This window comes from Clinocottus analis, unplaced genomic scaffold (genome assembly GCF_023055335.1).
Source record: "Clinocottus analis isolate CAN_PGR_092001 unplaced genomic scaffold, fCliAna1.0.p SCAF_3, whole genome shotgun sequence".
NCBI classification, from domain to species: Eukaryota; Metazoa; Chordata; class Actinopteri; order Perciformes; family Cottidae; genus Clinocottus; species Clinocottus analis.
In genome coordinates, this window is record NW_027176042.1 from 14,133,849 (window position 1) to 14,151,358 (window position 17,510).

General features: G+C 40.2%; 1 protein-coding gene across 2 annotated transcripts in view; it reads right to left on the reverse strand.

Moving 5' to 3' along the window:
• bsnb (bassoon (presynaptic cytomatrix protein) b) overlaps positions 1-17,510 on the reverse strand; it is a 61,065-nt gene that overhangs the window by 19,552 nt on the left and 24,003 nt on the right. The window contains exon 4 of one of the 2 annotated variants that reach the window (XM_068595280.1): positions 788-991. In XM_068595280.1, the coding sequence (XP_068451381.1) occupies positions 788-991 (204 nt within the window). Of the gene's footprint in view, positions 1-190; positions 992-17,510 lie in introns of both variants that reach the window. The other variant, XM_068595279.1, reaches the window with a different exon arrangement.

Below are 17,510 nucleotides of genomic sequence, written 5' to 3' on the forward strand. Positions count from 1 at the left end.
AAAAGAAAAAACGAGAGGGATATTGATGTGATGGGCCCAATGGTGATGTGAAGTGAATGATAAAAAGGATGAGGATTTAATTTTTTTTTAATGAGAAATGGTTCCAATTATTTGAATGGAGCAAAAACATAAAATAAAAATGGTGAATCGAGAGAAACACGTGAAGGCGAAGAAGTTGCAGGTAGCTCACTTCATGGTGTCTTGACTTCTGTGAATCTTCAGCTATCTTCATGTCTTTTGGTGAAGTGATAGTCTCTGACAATGTCTTCTTTGGTGAGGCCTTGATGTCTTCTTTTAGAGATTTAGATGCAACTTTAGACTTCTCCTGGAACTGCGGCTGTTTGCGGGCCTGGTTGTTACCTGTTGGTTTAGACTGAGTAGGTGCTGTTTTTGATGGGGTGGGAGAGGCCTTGGCATAGTTGGGTGTGGCTTTACCAGGGGTGGCCTTGGCACCAGAAGGATGAGAAGGGCCCTTAGTCTGAGCAGAGGGCTGAGCAGATCCTTTTGGCTGAGTGGGCCCTTTGGCCTGACACTGGCCCTTCATTTGATTAGAAGACTGAGCAGGGCCTTTACTCTGAGCATGTGATTGATTAGGACCTTTACTTTGAGGTCCCTTAGTCTGAGCTAAGGGTTGTGATGAACCCTTAGTTTGGGAAGGTGGGTGAGTTGAACCTTTAGGAAGAGGAACAGGTTGGGCAGAGCCCTTGGTTTGAAGGGTAGTTTGGCTGGGCCCCTTGGTATGAGGGGCAGGCCCAGCATGTTTCACAGACGAGACAGGGCCACTTACTTGGGGACCCGGTGGTTGTTGTTGAGGACCTGTGGGCCTAGGCCCTAAAAGCTGATTTGGCCCTTTCTGCTGAGGTGGTTGTTGATTGGCTGTAGCAGGTGGTCGGGGGGATCCCAAAGGCTGTACAACAGGAGCTGCAACATCTCCCAAGCTTCCTGACAGAGCCCTCTGTGTCTGGCAGTTCAAGCACAGCCATTCTTTCTTCTGAAAAAAAAGCACAAAGGGAAATAGTTGTCTTAGTGTCACCTTGTTTCAAGGGAAACTATTTCAATGGGCAGCAATCTGTCTACATACACAAAGTATGCTCAACTTTGGCGCTCACTTTAATATTGATACTACTTCAACACATTATTTCATAACGTTTTTATGATGATTGATGGGTTCAGAAATATAAATGTGCTTGTTAGTGTAAAACAAATTAAATCAGAAAATTGTTGCTTTATAAACGGTCATAAAATGCCAAGAACCTGGAATAGCAAGTCTGAACAACTGAGTATTTGAAAGCCTGTACAAACAAGGCCTTTCATCTCTTGGTGAAGACTTAATCATTTGACAACATTAAGCACTCTCAAACAGGGTATACAGAGAAAGAGTGCCGTGTGAATACAAATGAACATGTCTGTTATTAGATTGGAGTAGTGCAACTGTCATTCAACACTTTCTGGAGGCTACAGCGAACCTTCAATCAGACAGAGTAAAGGATTGTATGGTGTTAGTTATAGATTAGGACACTAATAAAAAATATAAAATTCATCCCATTAAAGTCAGGATATTAACATACATTTTCAATTGCAGGCATTGTAAATGCCTCAGATCAATGAAACGGTTATATTACAGATTATGAAAGCGGCACCATGCTTGAGGGGCAGCGCTCCTTTTCTATAATAATCATCTGTGCCCGAGGCCTGAAGAGGGAGAGTCCTTGTGTCACAGACTCATACAACAAAACAAATAACCTCATAAACTCCTCTATTGACGATTACCATCCGCCAAATAAATCATTACTTGGTGTCATACTCAAAAGCCTAATATAGAAGATGGAATTCACCAACATGCCCTGAAACAGCAAATAAACAAAAACAATGCAAGTGTTCAATGACTAAATCAGAGGACACCTTTACTGCCGTCAGTCAACATGTCAGAAAAGGTTGTAAAGAAACTATTAATTATTTTTCCAGTGCCTTTACATTTTGCTTAAATGGCAACTATCAAATATAATCAGTACTTCTGGAAGTTATTGGGATTCTGTCGCTTCTGTCACATGTCTGACGTGTAGGAGAGTTTAAAAAATAATAATACCAATGACAGAGAAAATCTGTTACAAGCTAGAAAAAGAGAGATGAATCAGAGAGAAGACAATCATTTGCTCAGCAAGAAACATCCTACAGCCGGATAGGGATCTCAATCTAAAGACCCCAGAGACCAGTGTTTGACAGACAAGCCTCCGCTGATAAAGTCCTCCTTGTCACTTCATACTTAATCTGTGTAAAGAAATTGATCAGGCTCTGTGTGAGTGAGAGATTGATTTATTGTGTTCTACTCAGAGCTACTTGTGTGTCCTCTGGATTTGTAAAGAAACAGTTTTGCTCACTGGCCTTGATGAACGGTTGATACAAATCAACACAGGCCGCTTCAACTATTTGTCCAGTAAAAGTGATTTGTAAAGGCAAAATAATCCACAATAATGCTTAACTAATAGCTGATGTGGATGGTAAACAAAGCTACAACTAAATTTGAACAGAAGAGGATGGAAAAGGATGCAGAGAAGAATAGAGATAAAGGTAATGGGGGAAAAAAAACAAGACACAAAACATCATCATCCCAATTGTGTCTTTGGCTAATTGACAAATTTGAAGAGACTTTTAGCACTGGCTTGATTTCCAGGAAAGTATTTGAGCCACAAATATCAATTATTTTCATACTCGTTGAATCGCCAATTACTATCTTAATTCATTGATTTATTGTACGTCAAAGATTAAATTACATTGAATTAATTTAATTTGAAAAGCTAAGACAAACAATGTTTGTCATTTTGGCTGAAAAAAAGTCCTTAATAAACGTATATCAAATATTGTTTCCAATACATTTTTTGACAATCAGCTGTTTGAATAATCTAAAAATGGTTTCATCTCTTGGGTCTGTAGCTTGTTAGACGTTCAGATTTTTTCACCAACTGCTGTGTGGTCAGAGCTTGCAGATACTGGAAATATCCCAAACTGCTGCCTGTGGGGAAAGACTCAACCTCTCTGGATTACTGTAATGTAAAATGTTTGATTAATTCAGCTTTGGTACTGGTAAACTTTAACTGTTCTTCTATTGATAATAACTAAACTAGACTCTTGTGCAACATGAGTGTTAAATTACACCACTCCCTCATTTAGAAATGATGCCATTTTAATCATGAATACTGAGAAAAATATGCCCTTCATTAAGGACATCGCTGCAGCAAACTAAGGAATTGTTATGGCAGCTACATATATGTTTAGAATATAAGAACATACAATAATAATAATAATAATAATTTGAAAACCTTTCAAGGAGCAAAAACCACAATGACTATTACAGTAACAACTGCAATAACTGCCAGCACTAAATGTAATAAAACATAGTATAAAGGTATAGGATTAGGATATAGGATATGTGGAAAATACTATTTTTATTTATGCTAGTTTTTCATTCAGGATCAAATCTCTCCGTGCCCAAATCCTACAGGAATCTGTTGTCTCAACTGAGACCACGAAGCATGGATGTAGCCATTGGCATGCCAAACAGACAGACTTGCTTTGTTTTCATCTCTCTCAAGTGCTCTACTGAGAAGCTATATATAAACAGGTGCAGTACTCTCAGAACTGGCCATCTGTGCCGGTTCTTTCGCACCAAAAGAATGTGTAGAAATGTCAGAGTCAAGCGTCTGTGTGCTTGTGGACAGCTAATGCACAATGGGACCGACAGAAAACCACTGAAGCGACAATATAACTGGTGAGGACATTCTATGTGTGTGTACTGTGTGCACACATGCATACAATCACATAATCAACCAATCTGAAAAAATCTCCCAGCCTTTGAAGTCTCAACTCACTTCCAACTTCCTCAAAACCACATAAAATCTGCTTTAACTATCTTTTATTAGATGCTATAATGAAGATTTGTTTGCCTTCACATAGAAGCTTTCTTGCTGTCATTTTGACAAAGCCAAACTCTTTGCTCCTGAATCAACATAACAGAGTGGAGGTGAAAGGGAGAGAGAAGCAAGGGCAAACCGGAGCTGGGAGTTGCAAATTATTTATGTAGAGTGCTTCAGCTTGTACAGCAGTGAGCATTGTGGGCTGTGTTTCCCACCTCTGCCCACACACTGTGATGAAAATTAGGTCTGTAAAAAAGACTGAGCCGCTGCGCCTCAAATAATGCACTCTGAAAACAGAGCAAACGATTCACTGTGGCAGTCTTCTACTTTTGAACTGCCCTCTGAAGAAAAGCATCTCAGCTCAATACAAAGAGATTAAACCACAGATGCAACTAAAGAAACAAAAGAAGGGAATGTGTTGCTGAAGCAGAAAATAATGACTTAATAATTTGTTTTTATAATTCACTTGTCTTTATACTTTGTGTGTTTTAGAGGATTTGTGTGTGTGTGTGTGTGTGTGTGTGTGTGTGTGTGTGTGTGTGTGTGTGTGTGTGTTTGCGTGCGTGCGTGTGTGTGTGTGTGAGGGGGTGGGGGGGTACTACTGTACTTGTGTGGCAGCAGCAGCATGCTCAGTTTGTCCGTGAGATCATCTTGTTAGTGAGCTGGTAACCTCATTAAATGGCAGGAGGTTAACTTGTGTGCTCAGTAGAGAGTGTATTTAACCTCGGCTCTGAACTGTAACTCAGATGGGTCGGTCAAGACTACACACTGGCTGTAATCTATCAATTACATCTGAAGTATTTTGGCACAGACTCATGTCATGACTCATTGTGGCTTTCAGCATCTAGTTTGAAGACATTTTGACAGAACACATGATTTATTTTTTTACACTGTACCCTTCTAACAATCTCTCCTCTCACCAGTGCAGATTATTACTCGCTCTAAGATTTTCAGTGCCTGGATCTTCTTCCTGTTTATAGATACTGTTTATATAATTGAAGTCTGAATAATTATATGGTATCTCATATAATGAGCTCACTGCAGCTGCACTGCAACTCGACAAAACACATGCAAATTAGTTTAGTTCCCTTGAAAAAACGACGAAAAAAAATCTAGAAATGTATCATTTAAGCTTATAAGAAGCTGTGCAGTGCCCCTAATATCTATATTATTTTTACAGTTGTCCATCCCCGAAGTACATTTTACATTACATAGCCAGCACATTATCTTAAGCTTATGGTGTCCACAACGTTTAAATTGTAAAGGACAAAAAATGATGCAAAAATGTTTCACGCATTAACAAATGGGAATTCCGTTATTGATTTATTTGTATTTCAGTTGACCAGGTACTAGGAGTAGTGTTGAGAGGGCAGTTAGTGAGTGAAACTGAATCTACCATAAGAGACAAGGGTGGATAGTGTGAACACAGGTAGTGAAGCAATCCTCCAATCAGCACACAGCCGGAAAAGTTGCCCTTTCACTGTCAAAATAATGAGGGATTGAACACTGCAGGTACCGCAAGGAAAAGGTCAGAGAGATTGATCCCATTCCCATAGATTGATCCCACTCTCATAGGACCTTGCTCAGACATTACAGCTCTGATCACTTATGCATATGTGTGTGTGTGTGTGTGTGTGTGTGTGTGTGTGTGTGTGTGTGTGTGTGTGTGTGTGGCCATGTCTATGCAAGTGTGGTTTGGTATAGATTCACCAAATGATGTAATGTAGCAAGGAAAGTACATTCATTATCCTAACCCCTAATAACAAGTGAAGCTAAAAGCAGGTATGCAAATGACAAATTAAAAGTGTTAAGATGGGGCTCGATTTGATTAAAGAATGTACCCTTCTAGATTAAAATCCAACTATTTTTTACTGTCTCTCCCAATTTGGAATGATCCAATAAAGGCAGAATGGCAAATGTAATGAGGCAAGAAAACCAAGCTCCCACAAGTAGAAGATGAACTCCAGGCTATAAAATATGTTCTTGAAGTTGTAAAAAGACATAACTCTGAAGAACAAAAAGGATTCTGTTTAACACTTCAGGCTCACAAAGAAGCTGGAGGAATACAAACCTCCTGCAGGATGGTAATTCAGAATGTGACTCAAAAGAGGATTTAAAACTAACATGCATGTTTACTTTCTGTAGTTTCCATGCTAATTAAATCCATTAGAGCCTCAGAGATGGTTTATAGAGCTTGCAGAGAGCTGCAGAGATGCGTCGGGCACCTCCTGAAAAATTTAACTACACGCCAGCACTGCAGACGCCACAGAGGTTTGATTAGACAGAGAAGAACCAGGAGATGGAGTTTCTGGATGAGTATCTCACATCCTGTTACAACAACACCGCAGCTTATTCATTCTCGGCACAGGAACTCCCTCTCTTCATCCTTCATCCAACTCTTCCATAATGTTTTTCTAGATCTATGAGTTGTGTTGGGCCAAACGTACATGGAAACATTAAAGCAAAAAAATTAAAGACCATCTGACGGATTTGAAAAAAACGTGGGTCTAAATCAAAAGAAAGTGCATACATGCTTGAGAAGAGCCCACACAGAATGCACAGGGGAACAGCTGCAGGCGTATAACTCACACCACAAACTTAAGCCGATAATCATTATTTGGCCACTTGAGGGCAGTAGAAACAAAAGTTAACATGGCAAATGTGTATTCATTTGGAGTCGTTTTTGGCCATCTGATGAATCCCTCTCTTTTTGGCTCTTGTTTGCTCTACACAAACTAATGAGGGTAATGTGTTGTTCTTAGCTGCTCACCAGCTTGCCGTCTGCTACTGTCATGTCCCTATATCATGTCCCTATATATATATATATATATATATATATATATATATATATATATATATATATATATATATATATATATATATATATATATATAGCAGTAGCAGACGGCAAGCTGGTGAGCAAGCTGGTGAGCAGCTAAGAACAACATTATTCTTTCCCTATATATAGGGACATGTATTTGTTCCAAAAACATGTTATAACTGCCTCCTATGGGACAGTACATGCATTGCTTTAGGCAACAACATGTTTGTCCTTCTGCACTGAAAACTGAAGTAGTGATTGCTTTATTGGTTGTATTGGTGGCTCACCTTCTAGCTGAAATGCAGCTATGCAGTCTCCCTTTTGATAGCATGAGCTATAAGAGCAGAGGTGGCTACTAAAAATGTTTTCTTCTTTTTTCACGCGACTAAAATAAAAGGTCACATTATTCAACTCACAATCCTGGTCATAAATCAAAGACTTTCTCTATTTATTTATTTTTGTTGCAACCATGAATCCAAGGCTAAAATGCACAAACATAACATTTACAAGAAATGTGCAGATACCAGACCTACTGAGCCAAACTGCTAGTGAGGCAAGAAGATGATGGAGAGCTTGAATACTTCCTGCCCATGGAGGGAGCCAGAGAGCGCAGGATTTCATAAAGAGATATGGAGCCGTGGGAGCATACACACCCACACAACAACATGAAAAACAAACAGTGTACTCACAGAGTCTGATTCAAGCATCCTGCTAAATATTGCACTTGGAGTGGGCTGCATATTTAACACCAACCGTTTTACTGTAATACCATCTCAGCTCTTATTCCCTACACAATTGGTGTGGAGACAGTCACTCCCCCGCTGTCCCACTTTACTTTTGACAAACACACATACACACTGGTATATTTTGATATACAGCAAAGTGTACACACACACACACATGTGCAATTAGATATACTTTGTGCAGCCTACACAATGTCAGTATTGCACATCTCACTGTCAGTCAACTCACAGCAAGTGTCTGGCCCCCGCATGGTGTCTCCCCCAGGAGCCAGACCACAAGCTGTTAGCAAGAAATGTCAACTAACATGAACTGCAGTCACAAACATCATAGAGGTATATCATATGGTAGGTGACCAGAAAAGAAAGTAAGATCAATTCCCACTAAATCATTATTGTCACAATAGAGACCACAAAAATGTTAGAAAGGCTGCACCCAACCTCCCAACCTACCGCAAATGGAAGCGTGACAGCAATGCATGGCGACACAAAACATGCGTGGAATGCATTGTGTGTTATCTTCTCCCCCAAAGTTTGACAACTAAATGTCAAACTTATATCCTACTCCTTTCACAATTCATCCAAAGCTAATTCACAGTAGCTTTCTCGTCTTTCCCATTAAAACAGCTTCAGTCATTACCTGAATGGAATTTTTTTTTGATGGTGCATAACAAAAGCGCCAACCGCGTCAACCTTCAAAGTAATAACAAAGAACTGAAATAAAGAGGATAGATGTAACAACAAAAGCAGAAATCATCATAATAATCCTCCACGTTCTGTCTCTCACAGAGAATAATGAGGCATACGACAGAGGAGGTAATAATTAATTTGTAACGAGTAGAAGGTCAGGGGAGTAGAGGGTCAGTCTGAATTATTAACTACCACGTGCACAAGGGCGCGCTGCCAAGCAGGTATGAATGGGGTGAATTTAAGGTGAGTGGGAAAATATGTTACGCACAGTTTGGTGCCCAGACACACACTTACGTTTAATACCAGTAACGGAACATAGGAACACCTAAACACTCTGAATATAAAGTTCGGACAGTCACAGTTAAACCTCATTTAGATTCAATCGAAATTTAATGAATCACTACAAATAACCATACTCACAATCCTGTTTCACTGCAGTGATATTCACACTAAGAATCAAAGGTCAGCAGAGCAGGTTACTCTATGAATGCCCTACCGGAGCCCTTTAAGCCATCGTATCCATTTCCATTATGCACAGTCTGAATAAACAGTGGTGTGCAGTGTGAAGTGTGAAGTGTGTAGTAAGCACATGTCACAGTAGGGTGCCCGACTGTGCCACTCCACCACACGGCTGTGACAGGTCAGTAAGAGTCAGCAGGTATATAGGTCAATCCCCTGGGACTCCTTCAATGACGACACGTGGTCAGGCCTGTGGATTAGAGAGGAAATGAAGGATCATCCACGGAGGAAGCAGGTCTCAACGACAGTCACAGTCACTGTCACTCATGCAGGTCCCCGCAGTGTATTCAAAATAATGACCACGTAGAAGATCATCTCAATGAGTTTTGTAGGGTATTTCCATACTACACTGTCCTAAATAAATATTGTTCTTCTCCTCAAGGTGTGGCATGTTTGATAGGTTAACCTGCAGGTAGACAAGCCATGTTTGTATTTGTAAGAGTAGTCACTGAGATTATTTTATTAGAATAAGAGCAAATGAGTCTGACCAAGGTACACCTAAGAATAGAAGTTACTTTATGTTAAATTAACCCATTCTTTGATCTCAGATGTAAAAAGCAGCAGTTTGGTGGTGACTGCTGTGTAGATGCAGCAACAGCGCCCATCAGATACTATGCGTTATGCAAAACGATGAGGTCTCACTTCACTTGACTATAGTTTTTTTTCTTCCAAATGCCATTGTAATCACTACTTCCTAGGCAGTGCACATCCATACACACTTAACAGACATGACAGCTATGTTCTTCACTTACAACTAAGCCAAAAGAAACACTAAACAAATTTTGTTGAAGCTGCAGAGGTACTTTTAGCATGGCAGACATTTGTTACTGGTGCATGTGAGTCTCACTGGCTAGCTATCATCGCCGCTCTGCATTGTGCTCATACAGTGGTTACTGCTGATAATGTCCCGACCTACAACTCAGGTTAACACTGTTAGCTCTGTCAGCAATGTTGCTGTTGTTTGCATTGCTGCTATCCGCCAGCTCAGCCTCACCATGTTGAGAGCCATGTAGAGAAAATCTCTCATTCAAAATGATGCTCCGAATGTGGAATTTAGCATCACCAATGCGATAACAATCCATCCATTGGGAACCATAAATGTCTGAGCAAATATAGTCTGGAAGTCAGTATGCCAAATACAGAAGTTCTTAATTGACACTTGAGACTCCCTGAAAGCTTCAACAGCAAAACTTTCGGGCGGTGGGGTGGGGAGGCGGGGGTGCTGGAAAAGTCCTCCAAAATGAATTTGTCATTTGAAATTGTCTTTTAAAAGCTCCCTATGTCCACCCCAGTATTAATAATTCTAATTGAAAAACATGTATTCATGAATATGAATACAGAAAAATAATGTTTTTAATATTGACTTTGAATACCGGCTGTTAAATAGTTGTTTAATTTAAAAAAAATTGAATGTTACTTTGTACAAAAGCAGTGACTTTTTTTACAGTACAAAGACATGCAGTTTAGGTTAATTGAAATCTCTTCATTGCCCGTAGGGATGAATGGTTGTTTGTCTCTATCTGTGCCCTGAGATACCTGGGCACATAGAGCAATGTCAGCCAGGGTTGGTTCTAGCGCCCCCCACAATCCTAAATAGGATAAACAGTTTCGATAATGGAATGGAAAGGAAAATTATCAGAAAAGCAGATCCTTAAAGCTAGCTCTATGCCTTGCTTGATTATTACATGACTAATGTGAACAATTAAGCAAACTATCAAAGTCTTTACACTGGAAGACGTTTCTAAAACATTGGCAGTCTTTCTCTGAAATAACTTTTTATAGTTTGTTGCTGCAGGACAACAATGTGTCATCTGCCATTAAGTATGTGTGTCTCTTCTGTCCCTCCGGGGGGGCGGGTAGCACAGTGTCAGGTCATGCTTCCTGCTCTTTATTTACTCATTCTGTCTGTTTCTATTCATATCAACATAGGCAACAGGTGCTCCCTTTTGACCCAGCACACAGGGGACGATCACATCAGTCAGTGTCCTGCCTCAGTAGAGGGCTCTCAATAAGACACAGTGAAAGCACCAAGACATCCAAGTTAATCCACAAATCAATTTGATCTGAAAGCATGTTTCCAACCACGTATCTTAATTTTGGAGTTTGTCTGACACAGACACAGACTCTACATCTGGGAAGGAACATTAACAAAGGATTACTTTGTTGGTTTCATTTATGGATCTGTTAAGGTATCTCCGTAGGGAAACAATTCTGCAATAATTATACATATATGTGGTAAAATGTACAACTTTTATCTAGACTTTATTTCAAAGTGCCTCTAAGACTAGAAATGTCTTAATCAGGACGTTTCTGGTAGCAACAACAATGGGTTGCAGACCAAGAATAACAAGGATGACTTCAAAATGATGAATAGAAAGGAAATTCAAAAATCCTGAAGAAAATGGCCATTGTGTAAAATATATCCTTTTAGAAACAACCTGCGTAGCACAAAGAACAGAAGAGTTGTCTAAATCCATTCACAAAATGTACTATTTCCAAACCATCATCTTATGTGTGGCACTAAGCTACTAAACATGACAAATAATAACGCTAATCCATCGCCCCCACCATGGCTAAATATAACTGAATCTTTAAGGGAGGTTCTGTGGATCCACCCTGTTCATCCCTCAAAGAAGTGAAATCTTTCCTAGAGGACAAGAACAATCCAATATCCCACTTCACACCCTTCAGGACTTGTAAGAAAGCATTCAATGGATAGTTGAAGCTGTTCTGAAGGCAGAGGGCGGTATTTGACAGTTTCCTTCTTTTTTTTATTTTTTGGAGAGCCTTTTAGCCCAGCTCTGCTAATTTGCTCTGGGAATATTCAAGATGAATTGCAATGTTTACTTCTCTGCAATCTTACATAAAAAGCACCAAGAGCGGCAGCACACGGCTCAGCTTAGTTTATTAAGTGAAACCTTCCTCTGTGGTCAAACTGTCCGATACGGTCAGTATAAGAACAAGTCATTGATGTGGCAGATTTTCATCCTTCCCACACCTCCGCTGGTCTCATATTTCCAGACTTGTTGACTGTTATCCACCATTTAAATCTTTAATCAGCAAACAAGCGTACTGTCAGCAATATAATAAAACAGATTGTCAATGTGGCAGATTGAAATTAAGTCAGATGTACACAAAAAACAGTATATTTTGTCTCCAAGATCATACAGAGGATGGGCAATGGGTAATTTGCTCACTCCTTTGGCCACACAGGAAAACTGAAAATTCAGATGTGCTTTTTGCTCAGAGGCAAAAACAAAATAAAGGCAGTGGCAAAACAACAGTCAAACCTCTAAACATACATCTGTTTTCCAAAATGTTATCAAGCTGCAGCCAAACAAACCTATTTTACACTGTGGTTGGCAGCCAAGTCTAAACAAGTCATGTATCTCATTGCATATGCCTGTCCCCAGGACAAGTTAATCAGGCTGTCTCCTCGGCCCTGTTTCATTTTAGATGAGTTTCTAATACCCCTGCCAGGCAAATCTGCAGCTATCAGCCAAGCAAATGCAATTCATGTATCTCAATCACATGTATCTTTTAAACAAGTTACTCAAATTGAAACCTCTCACAAGCATGTAGTCAGGTGATTCCTCTACTGGAATGAGTCCAGCTAAAATGATGTATACTAATGCTACTCTTGTGTGTCAGACATTTTGGAGTCACATACATGTTTTAACTTTGCAAGTCTTTAGGTAAGCTTCGCCATCGGCATCCTTTAAGTGGGACTAACAGAGAACTAAGTAGACATAATCCACTGTACAAAAGATAACAGTCGAGACGAGATTGTGGTCACACACAAGATAGCAGTTAAAAAATACATACAAATATAGAAATCTCTAATGGGCAATAACCAAACTATCGTTACTTTGGCATAAAAAAAACTATGATCATGTCGAACCTCATTGCTCATAGTCTGAGGCTGATTGAGAAATAGGTCAATAGGGCCTTGCCCTATAGTAATGCAAAAACAACATTTCCTACATAAAACATTAAGGATAAGTTGACTGACTGTCACTTTAGTCTTGTTTCATACTTTGTCTTGTGGTTGTTAATAAATGATGAAAAAGGTGGCACATAGTGAGACATTTCAAAGTTCGAAGTGCATTAAATATCAGACAACACTGGTTTTTTTTTACATTTTTGTACATTTTGTACAGTATAAAAAACACAGGGGTCAGTCATCTAGCTTTTAAAATAAAGTAAATAGCTATACACTTGAGAAAAGAACAACCCTGTATGTGTTGGTTTGTGAAGTGAGATGTTTAAATAAGAAAATGACAGTGACCAAGTGAACCCATTAAGCACTATTACACGTCCTTTGGTTGTTGTGTCACGCCCCCGCCAGTGCAGCCTCAGTGTCTTCACTAATCGAGGCAGCAGCATCTCTCTGGCCAAGTGTAATGATCTTCATGCTGCTTTTGCTATTGTTAATATTTTAGTTAGGCTCAGAGCAGCAGCCCAGACACTCATCGTTGATCTGGTCATCTCCACTGCTGCCCGACAGCTGCAGCACTGAGAAGATTAGCAAGGGGTTAAATGTAATATCTGAGCGATCAGTGAGCTTTATCTCTTTCATTTTGTCTCTCAATCTCCTGCTCCCTTTCATTATAGCGCTCCCTCTGTCTGGCTGTGTATTTTCATTCCCTTGACATACAACTACACGTCTCCGTTCCATAATCTCACATTTGTGTCGCCTGCCTTTTAGTATTTGCAGCCTCCAAGCATAGCGCACACTCAACTGACCCCCTCCTTCTTTCCTAATGGCAGCATTAGAAAGTAGTTGCATGCCGGAGATTCTGCAGGGGACGAGGGAGCAGGAGCACCGATAAGGCTGGTGAAGTGATTTGTTGAGACAGGAGGGCCCAGTAGCAGGGGTGGGAGGACCGCTCCGGCCCACCTCTGTGGCTGTGACACCGAGGATAGACACGGCACTGCCAGGAGCACTTGGAGCATCGCTAAAGCTCGTTAGCAATGCCACCAGGCCTTGAAGATGATGAGTTCTGAAGAGGTGATTAAGCCAATGCTGAGGTCCCTTGTAGGCTTCAGAGCACATACACTCACAAGGTAGGAGAGGAAGGGCATTTGAAGAAAAGAGCCAGAGAAAAGAACTGGAGGGTAATTCAAGTTCAATATGGTCACTGTGCTCCGAGATAGCCATTCATCAAACGCGTTGATATGGCTGCCGGTGCAGACAGGGCTAGGTACAGGTCGAGGTTAACCTTAAAGACATCTTATGAAAAATGAACACATGTGGTGAACAGTTGCTTAGCAGATTAAGGCACATAAATGCAATCCCAGGGTCAAATGGCGCTAGTCAATGCAGATTCTCCTCTCACCCTTTTCTTTTTCTTGTCAGCCCCATGTTTAGAATCAGGAAATCTCAGAAATCTTAAAAAGCACAAAAGGTTGCACTGGAATATACAACCAGTTGTGGGAGCTTTGTCCTGGATCTCTCAGCAGGTCTGTGATATACAGGAGTTTAAACAAAGTGCATGCGACTCCAGCTCAGACAGAGCCCAGAGCCAAACATAACGGTCCCAGAGATGAGAGTGAATGGCATTTAAGCCTCCAAACCAGCGAGCCATCTGTGCTGGGTGCCACATAATCTCAACAGGAAGCAGTCATTGCTGTACATCCCATCATCTTCCTGCCTCATGTTATTCAAACTGAACATGTGTTGTCGCTCTTTTGAAATGCAGGCTTTTGGTGGGAAAACCTTTGTTTCACCATTACAGTCTCTTCAACTCTAATATCAAATGAAAACGGGCTTTGTCTCGGTTTAATCAGCCATCATGACTTACTATTCTCAGATGGTACTTATTTGTGTGGGCGGATCTTTACAATGGTGTGTCGGGGTTAAGCATCATACTCAAGGGATCACTACACTCCCTCAACACGGATTACAAACACTCTCAACTATTAGCTCCTTCTATGATCCCTACCCCCATATACACACAGAAACACACCCATCTCACTGTCTCTGCCTCTTTTTGTTTGTGTTTGAGTGTCACCTGTGTCTTATAAATACTCTTGTATTATGTACAGGGGTTTTAGAATGCTTACCCTGCTGTTGCTGCTAAATCAACAGAGCGTAGACTGAATCAAGCAGGCTGAGTACCCGTGTTGCAATGTCAACTGCAAGCGATTCAACCAGAAGTAATTGCCAATTCAATCAATGTGTCAACAGCGAGCAGTCTTCAAGTAAGGCGTGTAAACAGGAGGTGGAGGGCTGAAAGAACAGGGTGTTTCCAGAGCTGGAACATGTCTAAAAGGTATTAGGCGCTAGCGTTAGGCTTTTTTTTTTTTAAAGGGTAGCTTAATTCAAGAAATGGTTGGTTGAAATAACAGTGGTAACAGTAATAATGGTTGAATATGGGTATGAGTATGTGTGTTTCATTCAGTCAATCATTGCATAGAATACAATGAGTAAAGCCACAACCTAATATACAAAAAAGAAAACCAAAAATGAGTTGACCATTCTCAAATTTATGTTAGCGTTGTTCCATAATTGAACTCCTACATTAGAGATACATCTTCTTTCAATCCTTTTTTAAAAATTTTGTACAGTAATTACAAACATTTCTCAAATCATATTTACATTCATGTATTGAAAACAACCTTTGTTTTATGTGTTAACTCAATTATTTGTATTTGAGTGTAGTAATATAATGCTAATAAAAACATGTAGTGTCAGTATTTAAAATCACTGTCAACCGATGAACTAACAAATATGTCGTAGTTCTCAGTATTGTGCTTCAGTGGGCGTGAATACATGTATTTTGGTATGTGCAGCATGTGTAAGTTGCATGTGGGTGTCTGAATATGAATTCTTGAAATAAATTTGCTTTGGCCAACCATAAGCACATAGTGCATGCAGCACAAAAGAAGATGGAAGTATTAAAAGGCAGTAAGCAGCTGATTGAGGCCGGGTGGGTGTTTGAATCTGTGATGGCGTCCCATCATCACTTTGGAAGCAGCCAGGCTGAGCATGGCAGGCTTAGATGCAAGATGCCGGTAGCCATCTGGCTTTGGATGGGACTCCTAAGGGAGACACAGACTGGTGCCAACCTTCAGAAAACACGTCCAGTATGTTTGAGAATGAGAATGACATGTTCATCTATACTGTAGCTCTGTGCGAGAGCGGCAAACTACGTTCCTGCAGAGCTGTGACACGTAAGCAAATACTACATCTTCTACATATGTTTAATGAGTGCTGTTGTGTCTTTAAGGACTTTTAAGCAAAGTATAATTGTGAATGGAAAAGTAGAAGTAGAATCCCGACCAAGACTTTGATTAATTCAAGATATGGATTTAAACTAAATGTAGCTCTCATTAGCTGTTGGCTGTAAGTGATTCTTCAACTAAGTTAACAGTATGCTCCAATTGTACAATTAAATGTTGGAGAATTAAACAATGTTTTCAAAGGTTAAATTTCATGCTGCACAATGTATATGCAATTTCTCATTATCAACATTTAATTGTATGCTAACAGCACAGTTTACCGCATCCTGAGTTCTCGGCACATACAACTGCAGATGGGATAACAAACTGTTAAAAGGTCACTCTTTGCACAGTCTCTGACTGTAATTGCTTTGTCAAAGCGGAGCATATTGTAGAATGAGACTGTGAGAGAGTGCCTTTGGGTGTGTGTGTGTGTGTGTGTGTGTGTGTGTGTGTGTGTGTGTGTGTGTGTGTGTGTGTGTGTGTGTGTGTGTGTGTGTGTGTGTGTGTTTGTGTGTGTGTTTGTGTGTGTGTGTGTGTGTGTGTGTGCGTGTGTGTGTGTGTGTGTGTGTGTGTGAGGGGGGTGGGGAGTGGGGGGCGTGTGTGGGCGTGTGTGTGCATGCGTGCGTGGATGACTATGGATTCATCATATACAGTGAATGCATACTGGTAGAGGTGACATAATGAGCGGGCGAGTAGCAGATTAAATGTGAATATTCTAAACTGTAAATATGTTGACGTAAAGTTACTGCATACACTGATCTTATCTCAGCTGTGTGTGGCAGATCAAATGTTTGTGACCAGAGCCAGAAAAAGCTACAGCTAAACTTTACTTTGCTGACACATCACCAGGATATTTCAATATTAAATTGGAGTCTGATCCATCTTAATATTCTAGAGGATGAGAGAGTCTAATTTAGATAACAAATTATTTCCAGTCAGAAGAGGCACGTTTAAATGTTAGAATAAAACTCCTCTGAGTTGCCAGAACCATTAATATATTTGATACAAGACACCAAATGTATGTTCTGAGCAAGTAGACGTGTTGTGAGTTCAAGTATACAGAATGTGATACCCTCATAAATCATATTGGATTCTTACACCAACGCTCCTGAAACTCAGTCTCATACAAACAGACACTGTCCTGCAGTAAAACTATCATGCACCTGCATCTCTTCTCATACACATGCATGCAACATGCACACAGGCATCAACACACACTGACCTTACGTGACATGATGAATCAAACACAGCACTCACCCTGCTCAGCACTGCATGAACTATTTATGATGTTCTCGTTGAATTATTGATGAACTATGTTTTCTGTTTCTCTACACTTTTTCTACAATTCTGTGAGAAATTCGGTCTGTTTACTAATGATCCATTCAGGGCCTCCATCTCCTTGTGAACAGAGGGGACGCGCCTTTATCACAATAATAGACACACTAAGTCAAATCAGTACACCTGCCCAGCCATAGAAACGAATTGTCAGGCATATAGGAAAAAATAATGTGTGAACAAAAACATAACGTATTGTCTCAAAAACGCTTCCACCCATAATTATTGTCAAGAAAAAGTTACGGTTTGGCCAAAGGCTGGAGTAGC